The sequence below is a fragment of the Vanessa atalanta genome, chromosome 22, assembly GCF_905147765.1.
Source record: "Vanessa atalanta chromosome 22, ilVanAtal1.2, whole genome shotgun sequence".
Classification (NCBI taxonomy): domain Eukaryota; kingdom Metazoa; phylum Arthropoda; class Insecta; order Lepidoptera; family Nymphalidae; genus Vanessa; species Vanessa atalanta.
Window position 1 is genome coordinate 1,876,999 of NC_061892.1, and position 22,547 is coordinate 1,899,545.

At 32.7% G+C, this 22,547-nt stretch overlaps 2 protein-coding genes across 5 annotated transcripts in view; one reads left to right on the top strand and one right to left on the bottom strand.

Moving 5' to 3' along the window:
* The window catches only part of LOC125072548, a 201,507-nt gene that overhangs the window by 71,703 nt on the left and 107,257 nt on the right, over positions 1-22,547 (top strand). For all 3 annotated transcript variants that reach the window (XM_047683164.1, XM_047683166.1, XM_047683165.1), the window contains exons 2-3: positions 12,749-12,810; positions 13,163-13,236. In XM_047683164.1, coding sequence (XP_047539120.1) covers positions 12,749-12,810; positions 13,163-13,236 — 136 coding nt within the window. The remainder of the gene's footprint in view (positions 1-12,748; positions 12,811-13,162; positions 13,237-22,547) is intronic.
* Positions 162-21,031, bottom strand: LOC125072553 (phenoloxidase-activating enzyme-like). 2 transcript variants are annotated; one of them, XM_047683171.1, is made up of 8 exons: positions 20,913-21,031; positions 17,188-17,345; positions 15,860-16,088; positions 15,253-15,397; positions 14,812-15,008; positions 14,264-14,387; positions 9,093-9,099; positions 162-172 (listed from the first exon to the last, which is right to left on the bottom strand). In XM_047683171.1, the coding sequence occupies exons 1-7, from the start codon at positions 20,980-20,982 to the stop codon at positions 9,093-9,095; spliced, it is 930 nt and encodes a 309-aa protein (XP_047539127.1). In that variant the 5' UTR covers positions 20,983-21,031; the 3' UTR covers positions 162-172. The 2 variants fall into 2 exon arrangements, with proteins under 2 accessions (XP_047539127.1, XP_047539126.1); XM_047683170.1 differs by lacking the exons at positions 162-172; positions 9,093-9,099 and having other exon boundaries at positions 13,812-14,387.

A 22,547-nucleotide genomic window follows, 5' to 3' on the forward strand; every position in this document is an offset into this window, starting at 1 on the left:
GCTCCTTTCTAAAGAGGACTCTCTTAGCATTACTGTGTCGTAATGTTATTAAAGACACGAGGGACGCAATATGTAACGTAAAAGCAGTTACTGAAGCATGGAATATGTAAGAGGTTTTTTTTTGTCATTGATATGAAACTAAAAATAAAAAATATGAATGAGCGCTTCCGATCTAGACGAGCGTATACCTAATCTTTAATTTGATAATATATCATCAAATCGAATCGAAATATACTATATTCAAATAGGTTTTTACTTTTGAATCGTCATTTTAGAGAACTATAGGAGTAGTTACTGAGTTTCTTGCCGGTTATTCTTGGTAGAATCTACATTCCGAACCGGTGGTAGCTTCACTTAATTTAGTTTGTAAAACGATGATTCAAAAGTGCTTGTAAAGTCCTATTTAAATAAAGTTCATTTTGATTTATATTAAAAGTATAGCTACCTGTTCTCTAAGGGAGTTTCAATGTATTAATTAAGAAGTACAATAATATTGTTGATATAACAATTATATTTACAAATATATGCCTTTGTACTTTACAAGCGTATTATCATGTGAACAAACACTTTCCCACTTAATAAACAGAGTCTATGTAAACTGGACTTCGATAAAACATTCCGGACACGAAATGCATGTCACTGTGGTATTGAACAAGAATGTTCGCCAGTTTATCGATAATTCAGTCACGCGCCCATCACTACCAGCCTACGTCTGCCTCTCCGTCTATAGCTGATTTTATTACCATCAAACGATTTTAAACCTTATTCCCTAACGATAGGGCGTTTGAGTTTTTTAATAATATCGAATGGTGCGCTTTCTATCGCCCACTGTTGTATATTAAGTTTATTATTTGGTTTGTTGAAAGTAGAAGCCGACAATGCAATAACATTGAAATTCTACATCTTTAGTTTTAGTTAAACATATACATACAGTTATTCTGATTCTAGAACGTATTGGATTTAAAATTTGGGATCTCCTGTATGGAGGCTAACGCTAAACTTATGGCTTGCCGTTAACATTTTTGAGTGTAGGAATATTTATGAGGAATAACAATTTAGCAGTACCTACGTATATAAATGCGAAAGTAACTGTCTGTTACCTCTTCACGCTTGACATGTGCAATTGTGCATTCGCCAACCCGCATTGGAGCAGCGTGATGAAATAAACTCTTAACCACAAAAGGTAGAGGAGGCCTAATCAGTGAGGCACGCACGGGTGCAACTTAGTAATAAAGAAATTTGTGTATATAACAGCACTCAGGAATAATGTGCCTTTCTACCAGTGATTTTTTCAATATAATAATTAGTTAATTAGTTCGGGTGATTACTCCCTACACACAAACAAACAAGTTGGGTAAAACTTGTTAGATAGATGAAGTGAGAAAAGCAGAGCTTCTTCTTAATGGCTCATTTAAATACCTGTAGTATTATGTGATATTTGCAACAATCTTAACCTTGCAATAATAGGTCGAATATGTTCCTTAGACCCAGCACATATATGTTTGCGTTTTTTTTTAAATAAAAAAGTCTAGAAATTTAAGCCAAATGCTACACTTAACCTTTAATATGTCGATAGTAGGTATTTAGGTAGGCACAGGGAATTCATTTTCAATTCATTTTCATACAAGCCAATGACTGGCATGTGCTACAATAATATCGCTTTTTTTTTAATAAAAAAAATCGATACTGTACGCCAGGATATGTAAATACAATGTGCTGTAATTTTAATAGTTTTTAACAAAAGCGAATACAAATTGCTGTCACTTTAATGGTTGATTATTCACAAATTAACCCAAAGACGTGCGTTTCACTTGTATGTGCGTTGTATTTGCTTTTGTTGCTTAAGTATAATGTTCCGAGCGTTCTTCCGGTTTTTGGTTTTTTAATCTCAGATCATCATTGAAAATCGAAATGTTCTTTAACCAAATAGGCTTTTGAATCTTCCTGTTACAGTGTTTAATTATATGAAAACCTACCATTGGTTCGGAAAGTCGATTCTGCCGAGAGGATCCAACAAGGAAAGTAACTCAGTAGTAATTCTTCTTTAACTATCTGTTCGAATAAAATATTTATCGCGCCTTTATTCATTGCTTGCACTAATAACATTAATGGTGTATATTGGATAAATTGATGACCCCCTACTTATTCAATTACATAACTTTTTTTTGCACGAGGAGATGAATTGAGATCTAAACGACTTTCTGAAGTGAATAATGACAGTGACAAGCGCTCATTTGCTGGTAAGCCATAATTCCGTAGTAACGGTTGAAAATAACTCGGCGCCGGTGGTCTAACGGCATTTATTAGGTTAGTTTTATACTGATTTGGGTCGATCCCTCTTGATGATGTTTGGATTGGTGGATCATTGGCTGTATCGATTCATTGTTTAAAAATATATATTGAAGTGTTCGATGTTTAAATTCAATTTGCTTTATGTGGCTGTGATATTTAGATCAGTTTTTAAAACGCTAACGTTTCCTTTTAATAATCTATTCTAATATTGTGAATACGAGAGTAACTCTTTTTGATATGCTTTCACGGCCAAACCATTTTACCGAATTTGATGAAATTTGCCATGAAGCAAGCTTGACCCGCAACACAGGCATTTTTTATAACTTGCGCTTGGCTACCAACCCCTTAAACACTAGCGAAGCCGCGTGCGACAACTAGGGTAATAATAAATAAATAAATATTAGACAACATCACATACATAACTCTGATCCCAATGTAAGTAGCTAAAGCACTTGTGTTATGGAAAATCAGAAGTAACGACGGCACCACAAACACCCATACCCAAGACAATAATATAGAAAACTAATGAACTTTTTCTACATTGATTCGGCTGGGAATCGATCCCAGGACCTCGGATGGCATACCCATGAAAACCGGTGTACACTCGACCACGGAGGTCGTCGAATAATAAATCTGTCGAGATGATCAGTTGGATGGAACACGTTGATCTGGATAGAATGCCGAGTTGTTTTGTTTTGTTTATAATTTATTCAAATAGGATTTTACAAACACTTTTGTATTGTCATTTTAATTAACGTCATCGTAAAGTTACCACCGATCTGGAATGGCTTCTACCGAGGAGAACTGGCATTAAACTCAGTATTTTTTTTTTTTTAATGACATAGGGGGCATACGAGCAGGAGGCTCACCTGATGGAAAGTGATTACCACCGCCCATGGACATCTGCAACACCAGGGGGGTTACAGGTGCGTTGCCGGCAAATGTAGTTACACTTTTATATCAATCAAAAGATATATATTTAAATAAGCATCCAAGCAAGCGGGGAATGGACTGACTATACGAGGGCTGCCTGCCACATGGTACCTAGCATATTATGTTGATATACTTTATTGTACACCATGAAATATTAGAATTAAACAAAAAAAAACAAAAACAAATCTACAAATAATGCTCAAAACAAAAATATAACCAATTATATGTGTGTACAATTGACGGACTTATGGCTAATTAGCCATTTCTTCCAGACAACCCAATATGAGAGAGTTTTTTTAAAGCCTTCGGAATAGGCGGTGCAGTCATAAACTTACATACAAATATCTACACACTAATTATATCCAATGAATTTAACTTCCCAAATTCCGATACAAGTTCCGATAACAGTCGACGTTCAAAACGTTACTATTTCGTAAATCTATAATGAATTTCATAAATTATTCAAGCTAATCGATATTTTGTTTATTTGGATATGTCCTTTTGTGGATGGGCCCTGTTTTCTGTTTGGGTGGCTACCATCATTCTCCATTGCATTCTATATATCAAACAATATTGGAACATTCTTGTGACATGAGATTGAAATTTGCAATTATAGAAAATGTTTCGTATTTTTTTAAATACTACCTACATTTCATAAAAATAATAACAGTAATATAATACGTACACAAATCATTGAAATAATTCTCGATGTTGGAGTAGAATAAGGAACAGAAAAAAAGGACAAAACATTAAGCGAAACAACTACCGCTGCGGTGGATAGCGTTACATTTATGAAAATACCTATGTACACATACGTTCGAGTTACCCTTGAAGTTATATGAACAAAAAGTTGAAAACTGATATTATTTCCTTTTAAAAGTGAAACTGTCCTTGTGTCCGAAGATTGTATCGGATTTAATAAGTTTATTGGCATGTCGTTGTGTTTTAAATTAGATTCATGAAATTATTCCTAAGTGATGATGGCATGTGTAATTGATATGTGTTTATGTGACACTGTACACGAATCTGATTAAATACAATTGTTAAGGAATTCTCGTATTATGATGTGAATTATTTTGTTTACAGCTCCAATTATTTGATGATTGTATCCAAGCACCACTGAGTTTTCATGTGCTTGATTTGTGTTTAGAATTCATCTCGTGTTCGGCGGTGAAGGAAAACATCGTGAGGAAACCTACATGTGGCTAATTTCAACGATATTCTGCCACATGTGTCTCCTACCTGCATTGGAGCAGCGTGGTGGAATATGCTCCATACCTTTTCCTTAAAGGGAGAGGAGACCTTAGCCCAGCAGTGGGAAATTTACAGGCTGTTAATGTATGTATGTTTGATGATAGGGTACAAATGACAAAAGTGTTCCAACATTTGGAACTCAGATATGATGTCCCTTGTGTCTGTAGTTACTCTGCCCCACTTACCTTTCAAACCGAAACACAACAATACTAAGTATCCCTGTTTGCAGGAAGAATATACATATGATGAGTTCGTCGTACCTACCAAGACGGGCTTGCTCAAAGTCTTGACGATTTAACAGCGCTTACAAGGGCCTATTTAAAAATGGAATACTGTGATTTCGAATTCGATCAAACGACAATCTTATATTGCTTACTCCTGAATAATTAGCTATTTAAATCTTCAAAAATTTACTACAATAGATTTTGAATCGTATTACAATGAACGTACGGAAGCTTTTAGAATTATTCATGTCAATTATTTGCGTAATGGCTTTAGTTGTGCTACTCTAAAAATTATAATAATTACATTTAATACTCCGAAGTCTATCACGGATACAATTAGAAAGCAAATTGACTATAAAATAACTTAATTACTGTGTTTAAAGGAAATCCATAGCCTATTAATTGTTACTTGATATTTTTTCATATATAAAATCTTTTTTAATGCTCTTTATCATAGTTCTAAATTATCAAATTATATTATGCTAGTTGTTTGCCTGCGTGTTCGCTCGCGTTTTAGTGATTGGTCATCAAGTGTTCACGACCTCCGTGATCTAGTAGTGTGTACACCGGTTTTCATGGGTACGCCACGCCGAGGTCCCGGGTTCGATTCCCGACCGAGTCGATGTAGAAAAAGTTCATTCGTTTTTTATGTTGTCTTGGGTCTTGTGGTACCGTCGTTACTTCTGATTTTCCATAACAGTCAGACATTTAGTGTCAGATATAAAATGCCTATATTCCGTGAGGTTCAAGCTCGCTTTATACCAAATTTCATCAAATTCGGTTCAGTGGTGATCCACCAACCCGCATTGGAGCAGTGTAGTGGAATATGCTCCAAACCTTTTCCTCAAAAGGAGAAGAGGTCCTAGGCCAGCAGTGGGAAATTTACAGGTTGTTAATGTTCTTGTAATGTTGGTTCAGTGGTTTGGCCGTGAAAGAGCAGCAGACAGACAGAGTTACTTTCGCATTTGTAATATTAGAATAGATGAAAATGTAAACAAATAAGTATTTGATTGATAATTTTTTTTTAATCATGTATAAGTTTTGGTTGACGAATGTGGAAGATGGCATAAAATTCAACAATTGTCAGATTCTATTTTAATAAATTTAAATTAATGTTTGCCCCTGATATATAATGTACGACAATATATTTATCCGATTATTATGTAATTTGGCGAGTTGTTCTGCGTACTAGGTCCCTAGGTAATAGAGAAACAAGTCATTTTTTATCATGTTTGTTCTTAAATATCCTAGTCCTTAAACATTATAGAAACCCTGTCTTCCCCTGCTAAGCTAGGATGAGTTAATATGTTACACAAGTCATTCGGAATACTGATATGTGCTCCTCTGCGTAAGCTTAAGAAAATCTTCTCAGATTTCAAATATTCGTCGTACCGTTTTGGAATTGTTCGATTTTTTCATTCCCCTTATTCTGTAATTGGGTTATTTCCGGCACATTACGTCGCGATCTCCCTTTAAATTAAATTTTTCCTCATAACTTCGCTGAGGTAATCTCACGTAACGAATTTAGTTAGCAATTTGGCTACACTGATGATTGTTAAATTGAAATCACTGGTAGCTTCTTCAGTACGTTTAAATGGTGTACTTATTAAACAAAATTTTGAATTAATGTGTGGACTTTTTAATTGTACACTGTTTGTAGTTTGTATATGTTATGTGCACTTGTCATTGACGTACATATCTGATATTTTAATATAGTCGCTTTGGCTGTAAATGTTTAATATGTATGTTGTAAGTGTGCTTGTTTAAATAAAAAAAAAAATTTGACATCGAATTGATGCCATATCATTAGTCGAGAGCTCGAATAATCTATGATTATATTATATGATACTAGCTGTGTCCGCGACTTCGTGCGCGTTTGAATTTAACAAAAAGTTAATTTTGTACCCCAAGTTACTCCTTATTACATCGGCTATTAGCCAGTTAAGGTCCCGTCGAAATTATTCCAGCTGTTTCAGAGGTTAGCCGGAACAAAAATTGAAAAAATGTTATTTTGGTATATGTACCGTGTATAGATACATACGTATGCATTTAGTAAAAAGCGGTTATTTTAATATTACAAACAGACACTCCAATTTTATTATATGTATGTATAGATAGAATGGCGTTTTAATAGTTGGCGAAATTGCTATCGGAATTTAGGAAGTAAAATGGCATAGGTATAATGGATGTTGGATATTACTTACAGTGACAATGTCTCGGCGTTGGTGACCACTCAACATGACCCATATGCTAAAACAGGTTCTACAACAAGATCCCACAACGCGTTCAAAATGCCTCTATTACCAAATAAAAAAAATGTTAAGGAACGCTTGTGTTTAGCATTAGCATAGCATTAGCAGCCTGTAAATTTTCCCACTGCTGGGATAAAGGCCTCCTCTCCCTTTGAGGAGAAGGTTTGGAGCATATTCCACCACGCTGCTCCAATGCGGGTTGGCGGAATACACATGTGGCAGAATTTCGTTGAAATTAGACACATGCAGGTTTCCTCACGATGTTTTCCTTCATCGCCGGGCACGAGATGAATTATAAACACAAATTCGGCACATGAAAATTCAGTGGTGCCTGCCTGGGCTTGAACCCGAAATCATCGGTTAAGATGCACGCGTTCTAACCACAGGGCCATCTCGGCTCTTAAAAAAAATATGATTGATAGCACACCTTGGGAATTAAACGATCGCCTCATGGCTATTTCTATTCATATTCAATGTATGTAAATGATAAAATTGACAAAAAAAAAACGGTTCTCGGCGGTTTTTCTCAGGTCAGGGTATTTTCTTTTCCGATCCGGTGGTAGCGTTTAATTTGACTATGAATAAGTAAGTTTAATGCTTCTATATTGAATAAAGGAATTTGAGTTTGAGTTTGCTAGTCTCTGAGTTTGCTAGTCTGTCTATCTGTGTTTCATTATATATAAATCGCCATATCAAACCGCAAATAAACTTTTACATTTAGGTATAGTAAATGTACGTTTCTGTACCGTAACAAACCATTAAATCAACCGCATATAAACTAACGTCAAATGAATATCTTCAAATGTATACAATACACAGTGTCTTAAATATACAAACTTTGATATTCGAATCCATTAAATAAATATATATATATATATATATATATATATATATATATATATATATATATATATATATATATATATATATATATATATATATATATATATATATATACATAGGCAAATCTGTTTATCGTCATTACATTTTTGGTTGTATCTATAGTATATTTATACCATAACAGAAGAAGCCAATAAACAATATTTGACAGCAAATTGACGCGACATCATTGGTCGATTGGAGCTTGGTATTCACTATGGATTGGCGAAAAAATGGCGTTTTGAACGTTGACGAAACTTTTATTAGAATTTTGGAAGTAAAATTAAAGCGGAATTAAGTAGTTAAGTGTGATAGTGTTATATTATAATATAAATAAAGATATATTAATCATAAACTCTCTTAGTCGTGCACAATATAGCTGAGTTATTAGCAAATCGCATGAAATACGTAAGGATGAGGTTTGTTTATCCTTTTTTCCTCCTTCCATTGGTATAGGCTACATATCCAAGCCAGTTCCGATAGGTACCATCTCTACCATTTGACGATTTACATTAATTATTTTACGACTATACTCATAAATTATAGGTACATACCGGTAACCTGTTTAATTCGAAGAAGGAATAGTGCAAGAGAATAGTTCAAAAGTTCTTGTAATAGCCTACTTGAATAAAGTATATTTTGATTTTGATTTACATAATATTGTTTTTTATCATAAGATTGTTCTTTATTGATTTTTTATCTTATATCTATATACATATTTTGATGTCGATGGCTCATTGTACGCCCAGATGATCGAAATTGCGATTCAACGGCGAAAATGCAGCTAGCAATCCTGCCACCATTCCACGCTGTCATGATTTGTATGTTAGATATTAATATTACTTTGTTTTTGTTTTGTATACACTTATTTATGTCCTCAGTGTTGAAAGATATTACCACATATGTGATATAAATCAACGAAAGAGATCGCGGGCAATAAAAAATAAATAAAAAACAATTACTGCTACAAAATTTCAATCACGCATCGATTGATGACCCGTTTATTGATACTTCAGTTTATTTCTTAGGGATGTGTATTGATTTATTCCAAATAAATTTGTATTTTATGTTGTATACGTTGAAGTTTATTTTTGTTTAGCAAATGTATCTAATGTTGATGGTTACTTCAGCGCGTTGGCAATGGACGGGGTTGACCTATACAAAATGAGTTCATTGCTATGTAATTCGTGCCAAGGGCCAGACTCGTCTACCAACCCTACATATACATATAACACGTTTCGTCTTTATGATAGAATACCTATGTGTATCACAAATAATAATTGTCTTTGATCGTTAAAATATTTACTCGGATTATCTTAATATTTATGAAAAGGTTTTGTAAAATATTAGCGTATCGTTTTCAATTTTAGAATTAGATGTTTTTATTTCATACTGTACAAGCTGTCCAGCAGTTTCTCCAGTTCTTTTTAAAGATTACAGCCATATGATTGAGAAAGCAACATGAATCTTCTTTACTCGATATCAAATATTGAATTCGAACTTGTATTATGTAATTGAGTGCTTCCGATTTAAGCCATGGTGTCCATTCCCAATAGAGATGAGCTAAAGCACAGAACATAATATTGCACAAGTGTGTGAAAATGGCAATCGGAGAGAGTCGAGAAGGAGCAAAGGCTATTCATGTGATGTGCGAATTCAGTTCGAACAAAGATTTGACGACATAATATCCAATAACTTTCTAACAATTTGAAACAAGATATAAATCCAAGACTCAAGGATCTGTAGCCTAATCATATAGTCACTACACAATAGAGAAATACTCAAAAATACGTTAAACCCAATATATAACTTAAAGTTGTTACAAATAAATTAAAATTCAAGTTAATTTTAATTCAATTCGGTATTTTTTAAGCTAAAGTTTCGAAACGTTAATTAGTTTACAAAAGCAATGACGCGTGTACAATCAGAGTCGGTTTAAAAATAGAAATAAAATGGGGGTGATATACAAGCATCACAGTCCAAAACAACTTGTTGGTCACACGAAGATTTACACACATGTTATATAAGGATGATAGTGCAGACGCCTACCGCTGTAATTATAATAAATATGGTTTCAGCTACAAGAAATTATAAGAAACTAGTTGGCGCCCGCAGCTTCGCTTGCGTTTGAGGATTTGGTCGCCAGGTGTTTATAAATAGTTTGTTTCATACCAAATATCACCAATTTCGCCTTGAAAGAGCATCAAACAAACATACAGTTATTAACGCATTTATGATATGAGTATAGATTACACCATCAAAAAAGCAATAAAGACGAAACTGGAGCGCGAAGGAAATGATTACTTTAGCCAGGAGAATTTGAAAAGTGAAGCTCTCCGAAAAACGGTGCTGCATTTATGAATGCAGCACCGTTTTTCGGAGAGCTTCACTTTGCCTATGGGCAACTATAGTATTAATAGATGTAAAATATATTCGTCTAACTTTCCCTAAATATGATGGGCGGTGTTGATAACTTACCACCAGATCGTCCATTTGCTCGTCTGTCTACCTTTATCATAAATATATACATATCATATAGCGTAACAGCTAGGTTAATAAAAGTATCACATTATTTTCAGCTTTTATACAATCCATTTTCCAATATATATGTATAATATGTATGTATAATATATATGTATGCTAACTTTTTGCCTACGCAATTTATGGTGTTAATTACTGGCAACCGAACAACAACCCAGAATTCGTTGTTTTTTTTTTAATTACAGGATTAAAAATAAACCTTTACTTGAAACGTCAAATTAAACTTTTCTTGTAAACGTGTATTAATTGCAAATAAAGGTCTATAAAATTTGTATATATCTTTTATTTAATTGTGTATTTGTAATTAGTTGTGAGCCGTGACTTTGCTTGCTATTTAGGGGTTGCTCGTCAGATATTAGGCATAAAAACAGTGATTGGTGAAAGAGCAACAGACATACAGAGTTACTTTCGCATTTATAAAATTAGTATAGATGGCCGCTTTGGGAGTTAAATTTCAAGAAGGAGTTCGGGCGTTTATATTTTTAAAGTTTGGTGTAACGATTATAAAGGAAAAAGAAATTAGTTCGGTTACGTGTTTTAAGTTACAGACGAGAGAGAAAAAATCAATTTAAACAAAGTTATAAATCTATCCAATCACGAAGGCGCACCCTTCCAGGCTACTACAATAGGTAAATAGGTAATCTTATAATCTTATTTGTATTTTTTTGCTGTCTGTACTCTTATGTTAATCGTCTCACACTAAGGCAGCTTGTAAATACGAGCGTCACACATGCCAATGAATGAAAAAAAATATTCCTACTATGTTTTTATTAAGACTGGCATTCAACTTTCAATGTACGACAATGTTCCATACATTGTTTTGTGTTAAATGTGAAGTATATCGACGTAACGATGCCGAAATTAGTTTGCTTTCGGCCTGTCTGGCTTTTGTTTTTTTCAGTTGACCAGATACTGGAGCTTAAATGTTTATGATAATAATTTAATTTAAAGCAATTTATATCTAACTAGTTTTACAATTCGATTTTGAAGAAAAATTTTGGCTTTGCATTAAAAAAATTGTCTTGTTATGTTCTTGTTATACGGCAAAAAAATCTTCGTAATATTTTAGGGTTTGTCCTTTATAATACTTACGGATCTGTCCGAGTTTTCGGTGTCCTGTCAACTTTTCCTAAAGGTGTGTTACAGAATATTGCCAATATTGAGTTGTAACTTATACAGTTTTATTGAGCACTGTTATAGCCGTAGTCCCGGAAATTTTTACAGGTGGATTGATTTTTATAGGAGAATTTATATGTGTTATGCCAAAGTAATTCTGTTATCCCTTCAACTACTGAACCCTGTGGAGATAAGTTAGAGTCCCGGGGTAGGACATGGGTTACTTTTTACTTTAAAGACAAAGTTTTATAAATTTCGCGCAGGTAAAGCTGCAGGTTTAGCTAGTTTCCGATAAAGTAAGTAAATGATAATCGAAATGCAATCGGTCGTGTCGTTACTGTGTTGCATCGTGTAAAGTTGAACTTGTTAATAGTTTGTAAAGTTTACGGCCTTTGGGAGGTAATAAGGGTGTGTGCCTTGAAAGCGGTGCGTGTTACGACGTTATCGGGGTCACACTAAATACTATGCTATTTATTTGCGTCATGTTTAGGAAAAAATGACATTCATTGACGACCACGCATATTTAGGTTCTTCAATTTTTTATTTTAATGGGAATAGTCTAATGAAATGATTTGTATTAATTATTTTTATTCATAAATGAATATAAATTTTTTTTTTTTTTAGTTGAGTCTGCTGCTTTTCTTGATCCTGGATGTATCAGGTCACTTTGACGCGTAATAAGTGGAAAATGTTCTAATTCTGATTCAATATTTGACTTGCTTAAACTAGTATACATAGTAAGTTCAATAAGAGCTTTTAAATAGAGTTCGATGTTAGTTGAATCAGCAATAGAGCGCATCTCGCAAGCATTTAAGCTAGATGTATCCTCATTCAATTGTTGATGATGTTATATTAAAGTTATGTGTACGCCATTAGTCACCGGAAATATTATAAGATATTACCAATTGATTGCAATTTATTTATACGAATTTTGCGATGACCGCAATGGGCGTTTATCTGCTTAATTTATTTTTTATCACCTTTTTTTGTATTTAAATAGTAACGAAACGTGCACGTGTTACTTATAGTCCTAATTAATTGATTTGCGTATTTTATTCAACTTCTATTTTTATGGTAGATTTCGGTGGGTGGTCAAACCACCGAACATTGATATCGACGCTGTAAGAAATATAAATTAATCCTTATATCGCGATGAAGCTAAGGTGTTACGTCCCTTGTGCCTGTTGCTGGCTCACTCGTCCTTCAAACCGTTACATAACACTACTAAAATTTGCTTTTTGTTTGATTTTGTTACAGAACAGCGCGCCGATGTGGGAGGAATTCATTTCAAAGGCGACCAAACTTCACTCTGCACTCAAGTATGTATTTACTTGTAATTATAACTTTTCTTTAATAAAATTTGCATCGAAATCGTACAAATCAATAAATATAATTAATATTTTTTGTCGCATATACTTCAGAGTATAAAATTTAAATTAAAAACAAAATAAATAAATTAATGTTTCTCTATGTGTTTTTGCTATATTATTTCGAACGGCGCTTAAGCTTTAAAAGGATTACCATGAAATGCATTCATTTTATGAAGCTCAACAAAACATGACTGACTTTTAATGAATATTATGTATTCGAATAGTAAATGTTTTATTCCGTTATATAAAATTCTGTTCGATATTTTATAATTATAAAATTATTTTCTTTGTTTATTATCAGATCAGCGCTGGTAGCAATAGCTGCTTTCCTCGATGCTTTTCAAAAAATTGCCGATGCAGCCACTAATGCAAGGGGTAAGCGTGAATTTATACATTTGAAACTTATCTAAATTAATTATTAATACTTATTAATAGAATTAAATTATATTAATTTCATTCAAATGTTGTCTTCTTTTTTTTTTGTTAGATGTTGCTCTTTACGTATTCTTGTTCACATATGTATTATCAATGAATTTTTTACGATAAGCGATTTTGTCGGAGAGTTCATTGACCCAGTTCGGGTCATCTGTTAACTCAATTTAATAATAATTTGGTATCGATATGATTTGATAAAGTTTCTTGCCGTTTCTTCTCACTGTAGGCTTTCCGAAACGGCGTTAGAGTTGAAACATTGACGATTCATAAATGCCTTATTTTAAAGTTTACTTGAATAAAATACATTTGATTTGTTTTGATTTCGTTACGATTTTACGGTTATTTATAAATATACTGTAAAAATATTTTGCGAATTTACACGTGATCCGTTTCTAAATACTTTTAGTTTGAGGATATTTAATTAAATAAAACTTGTTATTGCACACCTATGTGAAGTCAGTATTTTGTATAGTTTATATTTAAATACAATATAAAATAATTTTAATTAAAAATAATATTCGTAATTATAAAGTAAAATTAGTCATAAATTTATATCTAAAATATTAATAATCTCATCATAACTATTAAATAAGCTATATGTACAGGTTTTCCATTATATTATTAATTAATAATAAACTTTGGTACTGAGCTATAATCAAATTTAAGTAACGGCTTAAATGTATCCAACTATGCCGTGATGCTTCCATCCATAACGCCCCATATCCAGTCAACGTATTTAAAGACGTTAGTGTACACAGCCGGCACCCCCTCCGTCCCGCACAACTCTCTCCCATAGCTCACAACTCCCACTGCGTAATAAATTTGATTTTTTTCATACATCAATGGTCCGCCGGAGTCGCCGCTGCACGAATCTTTACCCTTAATACCGCCAGCGCAAATCTGTGTGTCCAGTATTTCATTCCCTTGGACTCTTGTACATTGATCCGTTGGCATGAACGGTACCATCACTTGGAGCTTTACTTCGTTCCTTATGGAATTGTCGTTTCCCCAGCCGGCGACGGTGAAATTTGTGTTCTTATTGAACTCATTCATGTAGTTTGCTGGAGGTAGACAGATTGTCTTTATGAAATCTGGAAAGCAATGATATTTTTTTTAAAGTTAATGTCGTAAATTAAAAATAATTTGATTAAATAATCATAAAAATAATTAAATTATAGGAATTTGCATAATATTGTCGATGAATGATCTCTGCTATTGATTTTAACTACTTGGTGGTAGGACTATGTTTAAGCCTGTCTGGTTTGGTACTACTCATCACGTATTCTACCGCGAAATAGCATTTTTTGTACAGCAACAGTATTGTTGCGTTCGGGTTAGCCAATGCAATAGTTTCAAAGTGATCCATTTGCCAGTTTATCTGCTTAGTTTAAATTAATAATAAATATTTTGTTTTTTACAATATAGCTCTACGGATCTGAGTGATACTATTTGGAAACATGAAATATGTCGAAATTATGCTAGATACTTGTAATAGACAATATTTTCTTCTCTTACCGCTAAATGTAGCCCTGTGCGTCATCTCAATGACTCCAATGTCATTAATTCGCAAGGCTCTATTAAAATCTGGATGTTTGATTACAGATTTAACAGGAATTATTGTAACATTAATTGAATCGGTACCGCCTCCATCTATTTCAACATAATCGGTTGGATAAGACGTTATATTGTACTCCGCGAGACGTACCTTTACTCTGAAATTGAATGAAATATTTTTAGTTTATCTGACGGCATAGTATTGTTATCAAGGAGTCGGGTTTCCGTTCTACCGGACTATGTGATTGAGGGAAAGCAGAGTGCACTTGCATTTGCTCACGCACAATATAATAATTCTGGCGCAGATGGTTTGTCTTGGAGATGTGCCGAACTTTCGGCATAAGCAATGGCATTAGATATAAATATCTCAGTATTCTTTATTTCTAAAATATGATTACTCACGGTTTACCAGACGATCCCGCTAAACAGTGCGCAGCTGTTAATACAAATTTAGAACTGATTAGGCTTCCACCACAAGCCAAAGAGCCTCCTGCGTACTCCAATAAAGCCAACCACGGGTATTCGTCAATATTCGTTGGACCACCGCCTAAAAACAGGCAAAAAATGTACTATTATATATTTATCAATTGTAAATTATCTGCTTGGGACTTGTTGATATGTGATTATGAAGGAGATAGGATAATGCTTATGCTTTGGAGAAGAAAAGAACACAAGAGAAAGGATTATCGAGGATCTAACAAGATCCTATTCGACCTCTACCTTTGTGTCGAGTTTAGTTTTGAAAATATCATTCAACCTCAAAAAAATGTAGGTTGAACTTTCTTTATTGTCATTCTTGATTTTGAAATAAACCTTTCAACGAAAAAGCGGAATTGGATCTAATCGAAATCATATCAAATTATTCATTAATCAAGTGACCAAAAAGAACGGGCAACATACTCAGTAGTTTCACTTTAATTAATTAGAGTGTGTCAATGAAGTACAATTCTTTTTTTACATATCTTGGAACACATAACCTGATTTGAACTGCTATATAAATATAGCTCACCGGAAATTTTATTTGCATTAGATGAATCCACCCCGCAAGTCCCCTGATAATCTTTTATCCTAGGTCCATATTCGATACCAGTGTCCAATGTCAGAGGTACGGCCCCGCTGAAGACTGGTTTGATTGGTGGTTTTCGTGTCACTTTATTTGTAAATAAAACAGGTGAATCAGGGAATATCACAGGGTTCGGTTTGAAACTTGACCATACCGACTCAGATGGGCAGCATACCTGTAATTTGACATCTAAATATAACATACATATGTTTAAATGACTAATAATTATAAATTCTATTATTATATGACATAATATAATATATGACAGATACCAATAACAAAAATAAAGTTTTATTTTGTTATTTATAAAATGTGGTTGTTACGGAGTTGGTCGTTAGGTGTTAGGTATAAAAACGTTTAAACGTCTATTTCCGTCTTTCATGAAATTGGGTCTAGTTTCTACGAATAGTGTTGACGTTCCTGTGCACGTGCCGGTAGAAGAACAGAGGTCACTTGTGTCTGTGCACTTCTACGTATGGTCATTTAAATGGTCTCCCTAACCGAAGAAATATCAGTCATTGTCATCATATTACAGTCATTGTCATCATATTATATATTATCATCATTTTTATTGGTAGTTTGGCTATGTGCAAGCCCGTCTCGGTAGGTGCCACCCACCTAATCATTTATTATATACAGTAATGTCTATGAGCTGAGGTGACCACTTACCAGTAGGTGGCCCAGTTGCATGTCCACCTATCTATATGATAATATATTTTTATTAAAAACATTAACATCGAAATTAATAGATATAATTTATATTTTAAAGTTTTAATATAACAAGTAATAATAAATATTAATAGGGATAAATTTATCGTTTTATTCATTAACTCAAGGATTTTCCCATATATTAAGGTTTTTTTCTACAGCTTTAATGAGCAAACTGGTATTTGGTTGACTGATGATGTCTTAACTATTGCATTGAAACCCATTATAACAAGTAATTCTTGGTATATTAGAACTTTTTGGGTTAAAACCCAGTAAGGAAACACCCATATTACTTTAGTTTTTTACTAAAATCGTGATAATAATTATTGTGATTTGAAAATATCTCTGTGTAATCATGAAGTACGTACTGTATTGTATTGATAACTAAAAACAATTATTTACATACAATAAGCAAATTGATCTCGTCTCTCACTCGGGAAATACGGTTTTATTTCGATAAACTACATATATTTTTAATTATCACAGTCAATGGCTTTATTTTATTGCTTGGAATAATAGTATTTGTAAAGCGAGCCAGAAGAAAATGTATAAATGTATTGATTTACCTTTAGTTTTGGGCTGTCCTTGCTACAGATAGATTGTTGAATGAATAGATGTTCTTTTTCTGTTTTCGGTTTTTTCAGGTACAAGTCGTTTAGGGGTTGGCATTTTGTGATCTGAAGACACGAGCCCGCGTCTCCATTTGGTACCTTACATTGCTTATCTGAAGCATAAAGTTTAATATAAACATTTCATAGACACAAAATAAAACAGTTGCGCCTCATTCAATTTACCAAGCAATTTCGTTATCTGACATTTGATAAATTTTAGATATATAGCTGGATGGAGTATAGCTGTAAAGCAGACCCATCGCAATTCAATTGGTGTTTTTAATTGCTAAGTTTTTATCATAAGGATATTTGAGACCGTACTCGAGGCTAGTTTTTTAATTCGATAGTTACATTTTTAATTAATATTAAATGTTTACGATGTGGAATGGATATTTTACTCCGTATGGCTTTAAACATCGTATATATACTCGTCTAAGTAAAGGGTACATAAAGCCATATCCATAATAATTAACGACATGACGTTTTGATGCAATGTCTATCTGAAAATTACTTATTATTCTGAACCGTTGGTAGATTTTTGAAGATTTTTAACTATGACTAATGAAAAAGCTTATAAGATTTGAGGAAAACGTTTGATATGGTAAAAATTATTAACATTTTTGTAAGAAAGAGTCACTGTTCATTTTTACTAAATTGAATAGTTTTAAAGGTCAATGACGCTTTTTTATATCGAATATAAAGTTTTCAAAATCATATCGTGTGGCCTATAACAGGTCCTAACAGACATGATTAAATTCAATCAAATATGATCAAAAGGAAAATTGCACACATAAAGAACCACGCATATGTGGTTTGTTGCAAACGTTAAAATTAATTATTAATTATTGTGTTTTCGTTTTACATATTTCTTTTATGTGTAAAGTTACATAATAATTTGCTTCAGTAATACAAACAAAAAAATTAATACTATTATGAGATGTCACTGCGAATTAATTATTTTTCTTTAATGTATGTATGTGTGTGTGTGCGTGTGCGTGCGCGTGTGTGGAAATAGTGCTTTATTATCACTAAACGTGTGACTATTTACATTTAATTCAATTTTAACTTAAAAGCTGGCAATCTCTGATAGGATCCTAGTTGTCTTTTTTTTTGTAACACCGTGTATATAATAAAATGCTCTATTTAAAAGTGGTATTAAATAAATTATATATTATGTAAATTAGAATTATTCACGCGTTCGTGGGTTTCACGCTAGTAGCGCAGCTCTTAAGATATTAATGTCTGATTGAGGTAATATATCGTTTTCCTTCCGAATCGTTTTGTATAGTTAATACGGTAATACGATATAAACTGTTCATGTGTAACAAATATATATTTTAACATTTACAGTACAGATAAAGCCTTACTTGGTGGTAGGGCTTTGTGTAGGTACCACCCGCTCATCAGATATTCTACCGCCAAATAACAGTACTCTGTACTGTTGTGTTTCGGTTAGAAGCGTGAGTGAGCCAGTGTAATCACAAGCACAAGGGACATAACATCTTAACATCATAGTTAATGCCATTACAAAAAAAGCCTTTTTAGATTTTTTTTAGGACTTTAATTTATTTATTTCGGTTGGATGTAGCTTAGTTCATTTTAAAGACCAAATAAGAGAATATAAATATTTATTCAAATTACATTACAGTCAGAGAGAGACGTAGAAATGGATGGGATTTATATGAAAAATGCTTACCGTGTGAAATGTTGCGTACATATACATCTCTTTCTATCATGAGTAAATTGATATTTGATAGAAGAAGACAAAGCATTATGTTAAAGTTAGTATACCTTGAATTGTAACGGGGTCAAAGTGCAATTGGTCATTTTTAATAAAATTATATTACTGTTAACTAATATGGTAGGTAAGTTTCTCCTAGTTTTTCGATCAATTTTGTTTTTTAAAAATATTCAGTCAAATATTTTAATGTGATCTTCACACCTCCGATGTAACTTACAATGCTACAAAAAAGTTCTAAATAAAAAAGTCTGTATAACAAAACAAAATTATAAAAACTTCATTCATATAAAAGTATGTATTAAATATTAATTTTATGGTTTTGAAATTTGAATCTTAGTGTAAAGTGTATATTATCTACATTAATTATTTCGTCTTCGATAGACCTGATCGAAACCTATCCACGATTATATATAAATAAATAAATATTGGACAACATCACATACATTACTCTGATCCCAATGTAAGTAGCTGAAGCACTTGTGTTATGGAAAATCAGAAGTAACGATGGTACCACAAACACCCATACCCAAGACAACATAGAAAACTAATGAACTTTTTCTACATCGACTCGGCCGAGAATCGTACCCGGGACCTCGGAGTGGCGTACACATGAAAACCAGTGTACACACTACTCGAACACGGAGGTCGTCATAAAAATATAATGATTTTTAATCGACATCATATATCCGCAAAATTCGTATAATCGAGATAATTATGTCGATTTTAAATCTACGAAATTCAATGACATGACAGTTTAACGGGCGGCCATGTTTGTCGTTTACGGGTGCGTTCAGAATACTGTGTAAAGAATGATTATTGTAAATATTCACTTACATACAAAATGTTTTATAATCATAATGTGTATAAAAAGTAAATGTTAAACCGTATGTGTTTAGTTTTATTTATTTCATCCGAGGGAAGCCGGGTTTTTATCAAATATTATAAATAAATTTGTTAATCCTACCTACATACTGTTACAATATCTGACGTCACCGTTATCTGACGTCATGTTACGTACTCTATTGCTCGATTTGTGTTATTAATTATGAAGATGTTACAAGATCTAGTACGATTATGCTATTTATGTAACATAAAACATTATATGCACTTGGAATACACAGTGTACTACATACTAGTAGAAGTACTACTACATAGTACATACCGATTAATAAATGAGACATGTTGATCTGTTCCAGATGATATTTATAACAATACTCTGGTGTTACAGAGATGACTTTGATAAAAAACATTTGATTGTATTTGAATATTATATATATGATTAATTAGAAATGGTAACCTTTGTTTTATAAAACCAGTTAGATTCGTTTTGACCTATAATAACTCTTTAATGTTTTTTTTTTTTTTAATTCTTGTGTTATAGTCTCCTCACACGTATTGTTCCGTGCACACCACGGCAAGGGGCAATACGTGCTAGGAGATAATATCCTCCAGTTGTTTGGTACTAATATGGTTGTATGGTATATTATGATATATGTAGATGGTCGGGCAAATTGCAACCTGGTGGTAAGTCATCACTAAAAAAATATTAACCTTTCCGTATATCGCCATTTCGCTAGCTTTGGCAACTAAGATGTTATGTACCTTGTACCTGGAGTTACACTGGCTTACTGATCACGGATATCGTACCGGAACATAACAATAATAAGTATTAATATTCGTTCGGAGAATATCTGATGAGTTGATGATACTTACCTAGCAGGGCTTGCACAAAGCCCTGCTAGGTAAGCCATCAAAATGAAAAATGTTTTCGAATTATTTAATCTGATCTGTTATTCGATGAAAATAAATATGTATTTCGATAAAACCTTTGCATGATTTGTCTTAATTTCCTTCTTACGTTTTCAATTGTTCGAAGCCAAATGCCTATATATATCAAAGAATATATAAATAATAAATATATAAGTAATGTTAAACTTACATGCTCCGGAGTAATGCGATAGATACAATACGTATAAAGAAACGACACTTATTTTAATAAGGAATTCCATTTGCACAAGGAAAATCAGAAACCAGTCTGACGCGTAAGCACACAGCCGAGCAACTGATTCAGGTTTTATACGCCAAACAAACTTTAAAGTCTTCACGTTAATAATAATTAAGGAAAAATAAAAATTTTACGTTCCCCATGATGCGTAATAAAATTGTCGTTTGATAATTTAAAAGTTGTTTTGTTGAAACGTATAAGTATAAGAAAGGAATTTATTTATTTATTGTAAATTTTATTTATTTATTTATCTATCTTAAATTCTAATAAAAATATTAGATTTTTCATTCAAGTTGTGTCATTGGTCATTCTATCAGCTTTATCAGAATATGCTATCATGCTCCAGGAGTTACATTTAATGTCTATTAATAATAAATAATGTTTAAACAAAAGGAAGAACAATCGGACTGTCGAGTCCCGATATAAAATAAGAAAAAAAAAAGTTGTCTCATAAAACGTTTTTGACTTGAAGCTGCCACGTTTACTTTTATACCATATTAAGCAAACAGTTTATTTCAAAGAAATACCAACTATAAAATTTTTATTTGTGCCTAGAAATCAACAAACAAACAGCAATGAGTTTTGTTGCGTTCCAATTTAAAACGGTTGTGAGTGAGCCCGTTTCGTTACAAGCACAATATGTGTATATAACATCTCGTGATTGGTGGCGCACTGTTGGCGCTATGTATAAAAACTTGGGTCAATATCAGTTCAATTAAGAACTATGAATTGCACTGTATCTCGTTATATACATACATACGTGCTATAACTTTTGCTCATTTTACGTTTTTGTTTTGTTTTTTTTTTTCACTTTAGTTGTTGTAGCCAGCAATAAATTAGTAAGCAAGTAATGTATATGTAGTTTTATTAGCATGCAGTGTTTGCTTTTAAATTATTTAACATCTATGGATGTATATAATTGTATATTTATTTAAGAATGTAAAAATCGCAAGCAAACTTATTGAATAAATAAAAAAAACATGTATAAATGAATATATTCTTTTGCTTTATTCAATAATAACTCCACATACAAATTGTCCTTGCATTTAGTTCATCGTTCTAGTGTTTTGATTGACTTTAATTTTTATGCTTTTATTTCAGCGTGTAATCGTTATTGATGCGAATGTACGATTTTTATTGTCTTCTGTTGTGTTATTTTTTTAATCATTTTGCGACCTTTTTTTATAGACCCAATTGAACCCAATGGCACACTTTGTTTTAATAAAATAAAGTTCAAGTGTATCGTTTTACTTTCTAATTAATTACATAAATAATTTATTTAGATTCGATCATAAAAATCTTGTCTGTTCTTGTGATGTCATCATCTTAATTGAATGTTCGTTCTGAATCAATATAACAGTAAGTAACGTTGTACACCCAAAAAACCCAGTACAGAAATAATCAAACGTAATATATCTTTATAAATAAGCATCTCGATTTAAGTGTCAGTAGCTAAACGGCTTAAGTGCCGCATATTAATGTTATGGACGTCTAACTCGTCAACGCCCACTTTTAGTCCCATCTAACACAAGCTTTACGATTTACACTACATGAAACTAGTAGAGAGTA